General features: G+C 37.2%; 1 protein-coding gene across 2 annotated transcripts in view; it reads left to right on the top strand.

The window, feature by feature from the left end:
• The window catches only part of PIG-A (phosphatidylinositol glycan anchor biosynthesis class A), a 37,121-nt gene extending 26,215 nt beyond the window's left edge, over nt 1–10,906 (top strand). For both annotated transcript variants that reach the window (XM_081737173.1, XM_081737174.1), the window contains exons 7-11: nt 55–260; nt 707–792; nt 5,670–5,853; nt 7,203–7,293; nt 10,232–10,906. In XM_081737173.1, coding sequence (XP_081593299.1) covers nt 55–260; nt 707–792; nt 5,670–5,853; nt 7,203–7,293; nt 10,232–10,321 — 657 coding nt within the window. In that variant the 3' untranslated portion in view covers nt 10,322–10,906. The remainder of the gene's footprint in view (nt 1–54; nt 261–706; nt 793–5,669; nt 5,854–7,202; nt 7,294–10,231) is intronic.
• Nucleotides 10,907–14,738: the final 3,832 nt, after the last annotated feature.

Below are 14,738 nucleotides of genomic sequence, written 5' to 3'. Positions count from 1 at the left end.
TTCTATTATGGATTCGATCCAATGTTGATATATGGAAATGAATTATCTTGATAGGTTCAGTTTATCGTAGGAGGAGATGGTCCAAAACGAGGTCTCCTAGAGGATGTTCGAGAGCAATTGGGTTTACAGGATAGAGTTTCGCTACTCGGCAGCCTAGAACATAGTCAAGTACGGGATGTGCTAGTGCAGGGTGATATCTTCCTTAATACCTCACTCACTGAAGCGTACTGTATGGCAATAGTTGAAGCTGCTTCCTGTGGGTAAGTCTAAGTAACCAGCTATAATTTCACGTACCTTTATACATTTTATTTGTTCCGTGTTGTAAGCGTTGTTTCATGCATTCGTGAGCTTCAGCTCATTTCATAGAAGAAATTAAATTTAATTTGAGCTTTAGTTCAAGTTACACTGTTATGTATCCTACAGTTAAGGGCATGAATAGTAAGTGATAGACGAATTTATGGGTAGTAGCGATTAGGATGATCCGAACCTGGAACGTCCCTATTTAGAAACAAAACCGCCAACCACTAGTATTCGCGAACATAATTTAGATCATTGTTGGAAATATGTACGTAAAACACTCCCAACCACATGCTGAAAAAATGCATGCTTTTATAAATGAAAAATCGTTACGAAAGTACACGATAGGACAAAATAAACTTGTCTTTGTCTTGATTTTATATGAAAGTTAATTGGTGTTTTCCTTTAGGTTGCAGGTGGTTAGCACGAAAGTTGGAGGAATACCAGAAGTTCTTCCGCCGGAGCTAATCTATCTTACTGAACCCGATTTCCCATGTAAGTTAATATAGTTGACTCTATATATCGTATATTTGTCATTTTCATACATATATATATATATATATATATATATATATATATATATATATATATATATATATATATATACAGGGTGTCTCAAAAGTCCCCTAACAGGGCTAACTGTTATCAGAGCTACAACAAAATGTAAGAGGGGAAACCGTTTCCAAGTATGACGTTTTCAAACTAAAGTGAAGGAATTTTTTATATCAGACGAGCCGTTCGGGCTGTACACTCTTTATGTGCCCAATTTTAAATGAAAATGAAACGTTGTCATTTACTTGGATCCACAACATAAGTGAATGAAGTTACTGTTTGTTATGCTAACGTGTCGATGGCCAGCCCCCATTACCATACTCTTACAAAATTTGCCCACCTCCCGTCCCTTCCTTCCCTCTCCCAGCCCCAGGAAAATGGCAACGTTGCATTTTCATTTAACATTAGGCACATAAAGAGTATAAAGTCAAAATGGATCGTCCGATTTAAAAAAAAAAAAAAAAAACAATCCTTCATTTTAGATTGAAAACATTATATTCGGAGATGGTTTTCCCTCTTACATTTTAAGAGGTGATAATAACAGAGTTACCCTATGTTATCGGCTATATATATCGGATGTTCTAAAAATGGCGCCCACGAACCACAAAGTATTATTCTACAAGTCAAAAATAAAGCAGAAAATATATGTATTTCTATACCTTTCGCGTCCTCGTCTGAAGCCACAAATTACACTATGTGGCAACGTCGCAAATAAAGAATCATAGATTAGATCTACCAATCTATCAAATAGTTATATCGATTCTTTCCAGATGGCAGCTAAAGTCGATATTGATCGACATTACCATCAGTTATTAGTCTAGCAATCGATTCAACTGCTTGATGTATTTGCCGAGTAATGCTAATGGCTCCAAATCAATCTGCGACGTTGCCACATTGTAAAATTTTGATTCCCCATAGCGGCTGAAAGAGGCCCCGGACGGCACACCGTCATATAACATTTTCGCTTTATTTTGGCCTGTAGAATAGTGCTCTGTGGCCGCAATGTTTAGAACACCCGATATATATATATCGGGAGTAGAGGGTGATATATATATAAGGGTGTTAATTTATTATGTAGCCAAAATCCACTGGTGAAATCCTCACACCTAAACAATAAAAAAAGTCCATATGAACATAGGGCGAAAAGCGCGTTGTTTCAAAGTTATGAGATGCCGAAATCGAGAAAATTGTAACTTTGAGGTTGCCTAGCTCGAAAACTACGAGATATATCAAAGGCGGTTAAAGAAATATTAGAGGAACTAGTTCACTGTCTATCTAAATAACCATGTTTCAGAGTTGAGATGTATCGGCGAAACGGATTTGTGGTGGTATTGGTTCCGCTCTTCCACCTTTCTCTCTAAAATCATGTGCGCCGATAGTCTCAACTCTGAAACATGGTTTTTTAACGTTTGGTGAAAAAAAATGCACAAAAACTACAATCCGTTTGCCACACTGGACATCCGCAATTTTATTGTGTTCTTTGATTGGTAAACGAGAATGATGACTGAACTTTAATGTACAAACACATTTATGCAATGTCTGCTGACCTTGCGACAATTGCGGGAACTTTCTTCATAGATGACACGAAACACGATGTATCAATTTCATTCAAGCACCTGCGGATCCATCGGATAAGATCTGCAACAGATGTTGGCTGATAATTATCGGGATACATTTATCTTTAATTTTCTCAAAAATCCTCAATAGGCTAAATTAAGGAGCATTAGGAAAATTTTGATCTTTGGGTATGTAGCGTATACCGTATTGTGCTATGGCTGCAAGATTTACTGTAGCGTTGTAGCAGCTGGCTAAATTTGGCCAAAACACCACATTGTCTACATGATGATACGTGTTGATAAACTGTTTAACTTTTGGTAGACAGAACTGTACATACTGTTCAGTATTTAGCGCAAGATCGGTGGTGAAAAACAGCGGTTTAGAGAGTCCCTTTTCACTCATCGCAAGCCATAGCAACACCTTTCGTGGATATTTTGATTTCGCAGAAAAATGCACTGAATCAGGCACATCACCAGTTCGTAGGTCGTAGTACGTTTTAGGCTGCCACTCGTGATCGGGGTGTCTAATATAAAATAGGTCTCATCATCCATGGTGTACATTACATCATTCAAAGCAATGAACGTTTTGATGGCCAAAGTTCTTAAACGTTGTTTGTGGACCACAACTTGTCGTTCCATAACCTTCGGCATGGTTCTACCGTTTACGTCTGGTAATTCCCATTTTACGTAAAGCGTCCTTCACTGCATTTTTATCAGAGCGAAATTTCCTACCAAGTTCCCGGTATAATTTTGCCACTTTTCCTGCAGTAGCTCGTCGAAGTTGTCCCAATACCTTGGGATCACTTAACGTCGATTTCTGTCCATTACCGACCTTCTTTTCCACGTTCCTACCCTTCTCTACTTTCGACACAATATTATACACTGTTCGTCTTTAATATTCCACAGCCTAGAAGTGTTTCATAAGGTCTGACTTTTTAACATTCAGATTGTCTTTCCAATATTGCACGATTATTTTACGACTCATATCGTTCTGCGCCATTCTTCTCCTGCACTTGCTAATGCACGACAGATACACTACTCTTCCTGCATAGCTCATATCGTGTGCCACGATCCAATGTTGCCAGGGTCTGCAATGTTGCAAACGTTGTGCATATTTTTTCGCCATACGTTAGATAGACAGTGTACTAGTTCCCTAACATTTCTTTAACCACCTTTGATATCTCATAGTTTTCAAGTTAGGCATCCTCAAAGTTACTATTTTCTCGATTTCGGCATCTCGTAGCTTTGAAGCAACGCGTTTTTCGCCCTATGTTCATATGGATTTTTGTTTTGTTTTGTTTAGGTGTGAGGATTTCACCAGTGGATTTTGGCTACATTATAAATGAACACTCTGTATATAAGGGAAATGTAAAAAATTCGTATAAGATTTGGCGACCTTCATTGGTTATATTGAAGGGTAAGGGGAAAAAAGAAGGAATGTCACAAAACTGCATTTTAGAGAAAACTGTGATTTAATATTAAAAACCGCGTAAGAAGAATAGGGTTAGTTACATCTTTTGCCCCTTTTTACATGGACATTTTTACATCTACGTATGGATGGCATATACAGTCAAATAGTACCAAGAGTCACCAACAGATAGGACAAAGCACCCGAAAAAGCACATACATGGATATTCCTTGTTTTTTCCCCTTACCCTTCAATATATATTTCAGAATTTAATTTTAAGGAAGGCACACTTTTAAATAAAAAACACAATAGTAAGCTCCAGCTATGAATCTGCTATTGTTTCAAAGAATAAAAAGAACATTTTCCCACATAAGTCAATGGGCTGAGAAGTCGAGATGTCACAGATATTTAAATCTTTAGAACGTATTTTTTTTTTTGGGGGGGGGGGGGGTTACAATTTGTCAAATTATTTTACCAGGCTGTTTAAGGGACAATACTGTAAATATTAATATGTAAAGGTTCAGTATAAAATAATGAAATCTCCAATAGACGGACACAGAGGTTTTGTCCCTGCAAAAATAGATCTATTATTACGGGACACGACCCTCCTTTGTACGAACACACTCAGATACAGATAGAGCTGCCTTCCTTAACGCCCAACGTTAGTGACCTCTTCATAACAGTTAAATAACAATAATAATAATAATAATAATAATATTTAGCACAGAAAATACTTTTCGTAATTTGAAAATAACTCTACCTAGGTATGATGCAGTACAGTAGACAGAAAATTCTTTCCTCGCGAAATGTCTTTGTCATATCATAAGTCAGTGACCTGGTGAGCCACTACACAGAACAGTTTCAAGCTAAACTTAAAATTATTCCGTTGTTTGTTCACCATAACTCTTCAGTACATTAATAATAATGTTGCATGTTCTTCCTGTTTGTAACTTAAAGCAGCGAGTATGCAAATTAAGGGATTTTTACAGGAAGATGGTAGGTACTTCAGAAGGAAGTTACTACATACTCAGTATATTTTGTAGCCCATATGAACACATCCTCCACGGATAATTTTGCTTCTTTACAGTAATCATTATCCCGTAGTAATTTGAACACTGACTACAGTATTTTCATACGAGGATTGATCAGAAAGTAAAGTTACAAAGTAAAGTATGTAGTGAAAAGTGTATATATTATTTCATACAGCCAATAGAGCCAACAGATAGTATATACATTAGGTTATTTTTCGACATAGTCTCCATAGTGGTTGAGGCATTTCTGCACAGTTGCCAACTCCATGTATTACAATTACCGCACACTCCTCATTTCTCTATAACAAACGAAATTCCAGGAATATCGGCCTTGTAACCTGAGTTTCTGATTTACAGTATAACTGATCTGTTTACTGTATACTGCATACAACTACCGCACAAGCTGTGACTAATTTGAATTCAAGTAACCTCTTTATAATGGAGGGGACGCGGTGGCTGTGGTAGAGCGTTCACCTTTGGTGCTTGGGGTCCCGGGTTCAATCCCAGCTCCCGCCAAGTGAACTTTGTGGTGGACGAACACCGTGAGCGTGGGTTTCCTCGAGGTTCTCCCGTTTTCTCCCACTTTCTTCATTCCACCATTTCATTCATTACTCATCATCACCGTCTCCTAACCGGCATAACTGTGGGACGTAAAACTCAAAGATTCGTTCATTCATTCTTTATAATGGATACCTTTTATTTAGGATCAAATACTCATGTCGCATTGGTGTATATTGTTCAGAGGTTTTACTATACTGTATGTCATTGTTCCTATTGTTTTCAGTGTATTAGAGTGTGATTTTTTTTTTTTTTTTTTTTTCTCAGCCTTGCTTGACGGATTGGAAACAGCCATTTGGGACTTAAAGAGAGGAAATATCGTTGAACCCTTCAAGTGCCATGATCGCGTCAAGTCCCTCTACAATTGGATGAATGTGACACAGCGCACAGAAAATGTGTACAACAATATAATAATGGAAGAAAGACAAACTCTAGGGCAACAATTACGAAGGTAAACTTCCTGTCCTGTAATATTAATCAGATTAATTTCGCGTATATAACAAAGAATTATACAAGTTTTCGTACCATTTAAGATAGAACTGAATTTTTTTTAGGGAAGGAGAGATTTGACAATAATCAAGAATTTTAAAAATAAGGCAAAGATACGTATTTTTGTAATAATCTTAAGATTTCACGGTCATTCTTAAATATGTTAAAAATTCAATTGGTGTACCATTTTAATGTTTTAATAGTAGCGCATCAATGAAATAGCAAAACTGCGTTTATACTTTTTGCCTACCTTAAGTGCTCTTAATAGATAAATCACATAATTTTTTAAAATAGAGAAATTTAAAATAACTAATTCTGAATTTGTCGCCTTCTAAAAAAGTTGTGTATAAATTCTAGAAGCTGGAAAGTCAAGAAATGTGTTTAGAAACAGACAGAAGGAAAACTGAATAAAATTCCTGAAACACGTAAAGCTTCTAAAGATGAGGCTTGTAGAAGCTTTGTGGAAGGCAGGACATAATCCTGTTCCTGTGACGTACAAACTGCCTCCATTGACTACTGGAAGGGGCTCCTGAATTCCAACTCTTTCTGCAGATTTCAGGATCAGTTGCCCCGTATTTATTTGATGCTATTGAAAATTTGGTACGAGACTGTATGGTTTTATGAGTGAAAGCATACTAAAGTAACAGAATAATGGTATGACAATCTCAAGAACTGTTAGCAAAAATCTTCATATAGGGTTCCCAGCCAAATTGTTCTGGGTCGAGCAAGGAAATAGGTCACTGAACAGCAGAAACTAAAAATCTTATGTGTTCTGCTAACTTGTAAAATTTTAAAATTTCAACGCAATCCTTTGAAATACAAAATTAAAACAACTGTGCTGTTTAGATCATCATCTGATTCAGCATTCATCACACATGGAGAAAGAAAAGTCTTTTTTCCCGCAAACTTCATACTTCTCACATTTTTAGGAGTGAACTTGCTGGAAACTCTTATTCCTTTGTAGAAATGCACCATTTGAAGGAAATTTCAATAAATCATTACAAACGGAAAATATGCATGAAATGGCAATCATTGCATAAAGGGCACATTTATAGTGACAAATTTCATGTGAAAGTTGTCAGCAGACGCTATCCAGAATACCTGTAACATAAGAAAAAGGAAGAAAAAAAACCAAGGCAAACAAGACATATCAGATATTAGTTAGGTAGTTATAATGTTTTGGCTGGTAAGTATATATTGTAAATGTTGTTGCGATAGCATATAAAGTCGATTAAAAATTTAATGCAATAAATTCGTTGAAGTTAGTTAATATTGATTATAGTGGAATAAAACTTCTATAATTTGTTTCAGGTATTTGGATAGTGGAGTTGCACCTTTTCTACTAGTGATTTCTCTTTGCTATCTCCTTTTGAAAGCATTGGATTGGTTGGTTCCCGAGCATGTAAGTAACAAGATTTAAAACATTCTTCTATTGAGAGAACTTACTTTGTAATATGTAACACTTAGAAGTGTCCACAATATTACGGTTATTGAAAAATTCAAGTATTTTGGAAGCTTCCTGCTCCGACGGCCCTAAATGTGTAGAGGCGAACACTAAATAGCTTAGAGAAGATGTTGACACTCAAAGCAAAACCAAGATGTTGAGGATGAGAAGGTATTTATATGCATATTAACTCACTAATTTACATTAAAGAGCGAATATTGATACCTGTTTGGTTCGCCAAGTGTTATTATTTTTCTATTATATGTTTCTAAACACCTCTCTGTGTGCTTATTCGTGTAGTCTTCCAGATTACTTCTTGAATCGCTTCATAATTAATTTTTTCTTGTTGTGTTAGGTAAAAAGAATAACTTTATCACGCCGTAGCTGTATTTAGATTGAGCATTAATAGTTAGAATGTACAAAGCAGAAAGGAATCCAGCCCAATAACCAAAGTTGTGAGAAAAAGAGGCATATAGTATGTACGGTACGCTAAGTACATAGAAGAGTTAACACTGCTTTTTAAAAAACTATATAGTTACAAGCAGAACACCCGTTCTTCGCATGGGGAGAATACGTTTCATTTTGAACATAAAGGGCTGAATTTGGATTTAAACGGCATTGGAAGTGTCACTGTTCATCTTAGCGACCCCGAAAACAATGGATTCGACACTAATTTCGGTTATATATATATATATATATATATAGGGTGGTAGGTAACTCGACCGACAAACAAACTTTGGGAGGTGATTCCTTACATGAAATGAAAGAAAAATGTTCTAATAAACATAGGTCGAAAAACGTCTCCTTTCAGAGATATGAGCCGCCGAAAATTCATGTTTCGAAACGCTCTGCCTTAGAAACTACAGGACCGATCCTAAGCGGTTTAAGGAATTACAGAGGAACTAGTATGCGCTCTATCTAAATATCTATGTTCTACCATGGTCCGTTATCGGCGAAATGAACTGTAAAAAGGAAGTTAAGGTACAGGGATACTCCTTTAAGCACTAATAGCGCGTTCGTTTCGCAGATAACGGAGGATGGTAAAACATGGATATTTAGATAGATCGCATACTAGTTCCTATGTAATTCCTTAAACCGCTTGAGATAGGTCCTCTAGTTTCTGAGGCAGAGCGTTTCGAAACGCGATTTTTCGAATTTTTGGCGGTTCATAACTCTGAAAGGAGACTTTTTCGACCTATGTTTATTAGAACTTTTTCTTTCATTTCCTGTAAGGAATCACCTCCCAAAGTTTGTCGGTAGAGTTACCTACCACCCTGTATATATATATATCCCATCCCCTAATTATACCTTCAAAATGAAATGATAAAAAGCATCTCAGGCCCGAACCTCATCTATATTGAAACGTGATCGAGATCGATCGTGTTGTTCAAGAGGTATGAAGTCATGTAATCACTTTCATTTATATATATCTTGTCATGAATTTTTTAAGGTCTGAAATGAGCTTTAGATAGGGATCTTAAAGATAAAATTATGTCCAAAGTGACCAAAAGTGGACTAAATTCCCTTGAGCAATGAACACGCCATTTGTGTAATGACAGGTTAGTTGGTTAAACTAAACTAAACTAAACTTAACTTAACTTAAAAAAAGGAACGTAAACAACTAAAACTTTTAATTAATCATGATTTTAGCCTGTAACGTACAGCAAGCTGAAAGCTTAAGAAGCGAATAGATGTATATTCTGAATGGTAAGACATTCTTAACTTAAACAACCATTGTCATGCGTTGTCTTTATAAATCGCTATCAGATGGGTAATTAGGATGGGCTTGAGGATTAAACTCAATGTGTAGAGCAATCATCCAAATCTCCGCTAATCCAGCCGTCGGTTTTCTCTGTTATTCCATCATTGTCTAGTGGCCCTACGTAGCGTAGTTGCTAACGCTCTCGCCTTCGGTACGAGCGGTCCCGGGTTCGATTCCCGGTAGGGGCACTTCGAAGAAGTGTAAATCGCTTTTTCAGGTTTTCCTGGGTTTTCGTCATTCACACCAGGCGAATGCCAGGATGGTACCTAACTTATGGGTCCCGGGCAGCTTCCTTCCTTCCCTTTCCCCGGATAGTGTTCTCGCTGAGGGATGTTATCCCTCATACCTGATGGGCTAAATGGCCACAGATGCCGAGCCCAGAAATCTAAATCCTGATCCATCATTGTCCTGTACATAGTGTTACAAATTGCATATATGGTAAACCATCCATTTGACAGACTATTTGGAGCGAAAGGGTTCCCGTCAAATCGGAAGTTTGTTAAATCGCAAATTACGTTATGAGCATTATTTAAAATAGGACATTACACTTATAATTGTACTGCATAATGTAAAAGTAAAACATTTAATTTACATATTATATTAGAAAAAAAAACTGTGCATTAGAAGCATGAAAAACACCTCATGCTTTTAGTTGCTTTTCCCTTGAATCATGTTTCTTATAATTTAGAGATTTCAAGAGCTCCTTCGTGACTAAGCGGTTAGCGTTAGCTGGGGAACCCCGGTTCGATTCCCGGCTGGATCTCATGAGTTTTGGATTCCACTTTTATCAGTAGGTCCACGTCTCATAGCCTTTCTGCTAAACGGGACGTTAAACTCAACTCACACAAAAATTCAGAGATTCAAATTGTCTGAAATGTTTATAGTAAGCCAACATTTCCGGATCTACATTAGTCAAATTCTTTCTGTTGATTAGAGTTCCGCTATATCGTGGGTTGACTGCATAGTAGTTTAAATAGTCTATACGGGGAAATACTTTTCTTTCTTTTCTTTTTTTTTTCTTCTTTCTTGTCCAACTATTTCCTCTTAGCTTCTTTATTAAATAATTTATATTAGCATCGTGTGCGTGTATAAAATTTCATCTTTATATAAATTTTTCTTCTTTCTTTATTACAGCTTATCGATATTGCCAGGGATTATGTAACTCCAGCACCAGTTTTATATCAGCCTCGATTACGAAGACCATTGAAGGGAAAACCATTATGATGAAACTTTTTATTTTTTATTTGTAATTGTTTTTATACAATTTTTATATACTTTATTTACCCTTTGATTACGTTACCTAATGTATTATGCTGAAATCAAAGTTCATGTCATTCTTGTTTGGTTGTAAGTTTTAGTTGCCATATCAATTGTTACTATTAATGAAATGAAATGTACATTCGTGAGCAAATTAAAAGTCACAAAACAAACGCAAGGTTCTTCGTTGCGAATACCGAACTGCCGCACGCCAAATAATACAAAACGAAAAAAGCATGTCGGTCAGTAGAGCGTATAAACAAAACAGTGAATCAAAGAAAAAAGGCATTTTTTTAATAATTAAACGTGAATTTGTGCAAATGAACACCTACGTCGCAAATTATGAAATAATAAAAGATATAAGTTCCATAACGGCGATACATTCTCAAAATAGGATTACTGATTAGAGCTATGAAGAACACAAGCCTTTTTTTAAAGTCATTTTTACCTTCCATAGTTCCCTGGAATCGAGATGACGTTGTACTGTTCGCCTGTCTACAGCACACTATACATGTCCGATCAAATTTAGGTTGAGAGACCAGGTTGACCATTCCATCTGTGCAATACCCTTACTGGCGAGGAAGACGTCGAAGAAAGAAGTTCTTTGTGGATATGTATTATCACCCATTAAAATGAATTCTAAAACACCATCCTGATACTGTCGCCTATAATCTCATCATTGTGTCTTCAAATGGTCGGAAAACCAACCTCAATGATGTAAAAATCGGTGCAAGCGTCGATCATGATTCCGCTCTACACTAGCAAACTATCATCACCATAATGATCACTTTCCCTGATATTTAGTAAACGGTACAGATGGCTTGGTGTAAAATAGAAATTACACCAAAAGAAAGAGCACAGTATTTCTAATGTTGGATCGTACAAATGTATATAGTTAATAAATTTTAATTTATTGCCATAAGAAATGAAAAAATAAAAATTTCATTATATATATAATAAGAACTCAATAATAGAAAAATATATGAAGATTTATCAATTTTCATTTTAAGTTTTTGAAGCTTTATCTATGTCCGTGCACGATCTTTCCATATGAAAGATAAACACAAGTTTTAAGTGAATTTTCATTTGTGTTAATGTGAAGCAAAGACTAAACTTTTTGTGTAACTTGCCCGTCATACTTAAAATTATTAAAACTAATTACAGGACCATTCCAAGTGTGTGGTTTTTGCATTAGATTAAAACACCCACCCACACACCCTTAACCTACCTCAAATGTCCTCAGCGTTACTTAAAGTTTCAAAATCACATCGCACATTTATTTTATTTTATTTTTTCCTATTATAACAAACTTTTCTTTGGTTCTTAATCTGTTGATGGGAACTTCTTTTAGACTAAGTGGTTAGCATCTTCGGCCTTCGTACGGAAGACTTGGGTTTGATCTCTTCTAGAAATACACATGACAGCTAAGCTGTAGGTCTGTGTTCCATGCTGAAAAAGGACGTTAAACCCCGTAATGAGTATAGATATTATATAGGCAGCCTTGTCAACTGGTTAACCTCTCTGTTAATTTAAACAGGAAAGTTAACCGGATCGGAGTTATTTTCTGGGCATTCTGTGTGATAAAGCCATGGTTATATTCATTCCTTCACACTGCATATTTGCAAGTTACTTTTATTAAGGCCTAGTATTGATAAAATACTATAGAAGAAGGTAATAAATTATTTTGGTATGCTGTGTATCGTCTGAGAGGTTTGTCATCATATTTTATTATAGTATGTGTATACTAAAATGAATTTCTCCAGCAATAAGAATTTAAGACAATAAAGTATTAATTTGTTTTATAGTAGACATATTTTTTCTTTTTTGGCTGTTCTCATAGACACTTTTTATCGCTTTCGACAGCCTTGCTATTGCTGTCTTCAGTAGCATTACCTAATTAGTTTCTTTGTTTCCTTATATTACTGTGGACTAGACGACTGCAATAAGGATGTCGAGAAATTTGTTAGAATAAGGTGTGTATGTATGTATTGATTCTCTGTGCTTAATTAAGATTATTGTTTTATAATTGTGTGTAAATATTCCACAAAAGACAGACATCAATATATTGATCTTTTGTTTGTTACTTTGAAAAGTGTAATATACAAGGTGTTTCAGAACAACACGACGTTTGGGAGGTGATTCCTGACACCAAGATAAGACAAAAAGTATAGACCAACCTGGGTGCACAAATGCTTCCTTTCGGAGTTATAGGCTGCCGAAAACATGAAGAGAAAAAAAAAAAAAAAAAAAAAGGAGATAGAGAGAACTTTATAGGTTCATAGCTCCAAAATTATTGTACCTACCATAGACGGGTCAAGACTTCACTTAGGAACTAGTACGTGCTCTATCAAAATATCAAAGTTTCAGAATCCTGAGGCACTTCCACAACAATTTTTATACAGGTTGTCGGTGGGCATATCAAATGATATGTCTGTAGTCAAACTCCCTCTACAACAATCGTTGCGTGAGTACCTTAAGAAATAATATGTGCGCTATCCAAAAATACATGTTTCAGAATCCAAAGTGAAGTCTGGACCTGACCACGGTAGATCCCATAGTTCTGGAGGTATGGACCTTTAAAGTTCAGTTTTTCATGTTTTCGGCAGCCTATAACTCCGAAAGGAAGCATTTGTGCACCCAGGTTGGTTTATACTTTTTGTCTTACCTTGGTGTCAGGAATCACCTCTCAAACGTTGTCGATGTTGTTTTGGAACACCCTGGTTATATACATATATATATATAAGCTCCCCGGACAAAAAATTTGTCACTCCGTTTGGTACGTACGTTAATACCGTGTAGCGCCGCCCCTGACCTGGATGCGGTCGGGAAGGGAGTCCACAACGATATGCAAGGCCATCACATCCAGTTGAACCCACTCACGGAGGAGATCATCACGCAATTTCACCAAACGGGGATGCCGATGTCGACCTTTCACTCGCTGTTCCAACTGGTCCCACAGATGCTTAATTGGGTTGATGTCCCGCGATTTTGCGGGCCATTCGAGGTGTGGTAGGGTACCTGAGTGTTCCTCAAACCAGTCACATATGGGTCCAGCTCTGTGAACCCTGCTGTTGTTGTCTTGAAAAATGGGGATGTCTATAGCAATGTCATCGCGAAGAAAGTGGCTGAAGGGCAACACCTGTTCGTCCAGGATGTTAAAATAAACGTGCTGGTTCATGTTCGTGGACACCTCAATGAGTGGGCCCACCCTATAGTACGAAAAACATCCCAGAACATGACAGACCAACCCCCGGCCTGCACCTGACCTTCCACACACTGCTAGTGAAATGCTTCATGTGGCCGTCGGTGGACACGACGCTGGGCGTCATTCGAATACAGGCAAAATCGTGATTCGTCAGACCATATGACACGGCACCAGGCTGCTACTGTCGATGTTTGATGATTATTGGCCCACTGCAGACGAGCAACTTTATGTGTATGTGTGAGCAGTGGCATTTTGCGAGGTACCCGACTCCACATGTTCATTGCATGCAGTTCCTGTCGCAATGATCTCTCGCTGACAGGTTGGACTGGGCGTGCATTCACGGACTGCAGTAATTCCTGGCGGGTTTGGAGGCGAGTTCGATTCACAAGCCTGGAAAGCCGTCTTCGGGCCCGATCTGTGAGGATCTTTTTCCGACCACAGTTCTGGCGTCATGTTTCATGGCAACGTGTGTTACACCACTGCTTGTAGACACGTTGAACAGTCCGCAGCAAAACACCAACAAATCGGGCAACTTCCATCACTGCGTGGCCATGGGCACGGCCAAACACGATTGCCCCTTTTTGCCACTCCGTCACGTCCGCTCTCTTCCCCATCTTGCCGCACACACACCGCTTCGATCGGTTGTGTGTCACTCCACAGTAATGCCCTCTGATCGCCTCGAGGCAGGGTATGCACGTTTGGCCATGTGATTCGACAAATACGCCATTTGTACGTGTTTGCCGACGCAGCCTTGCTCTCGCGCGGGGGTGACTTTTGTCTGGGGTGCTTATATATAATATTATCCTAATAACATTTGTTAAGAGGACAACCAAAAGACAAAACCGATATGGTAGATCAGAAAAATCTATGCTTGTAAGACAAGCTTCAAATCTTATTATGGTCAAATTCAAGGACAAGATTTTTTTTTTCATATATTTCAATAAAATGTGCTTAAATTATAAACCTTTTCTTGTTTACGGATAGAATATATATATATATATATATATATATATATATATATATATATATATATTCGAAGTGACCAATAAATACACGATTTACTGAGTACCCATAGATGTTATTATCTTATACAGTTAATATATTCTTTATGTTGGGTAAATAAGTATAGTGCTGAATCAGTGTTCCAATTCATGTGTTTTTATAGTATTTATACAGGGT

The sequence above is a fragment of the Thermobia domestica genome, chromosome 13, assembly GCF_964235325.1.
Source record: "Thermobia domestica chromosome 13, izTheDome1.hap1.1, whole genome shotgun sequence".
NCBI lineage: Eukaryota > Metazoa > Arthropoda > Insecta > Zygentoma > Lepismatidae > Thermobia > Thermobia domestica.
This window is presented reverse-complemented; position numbering and strand designations above follow the sequence as displayed.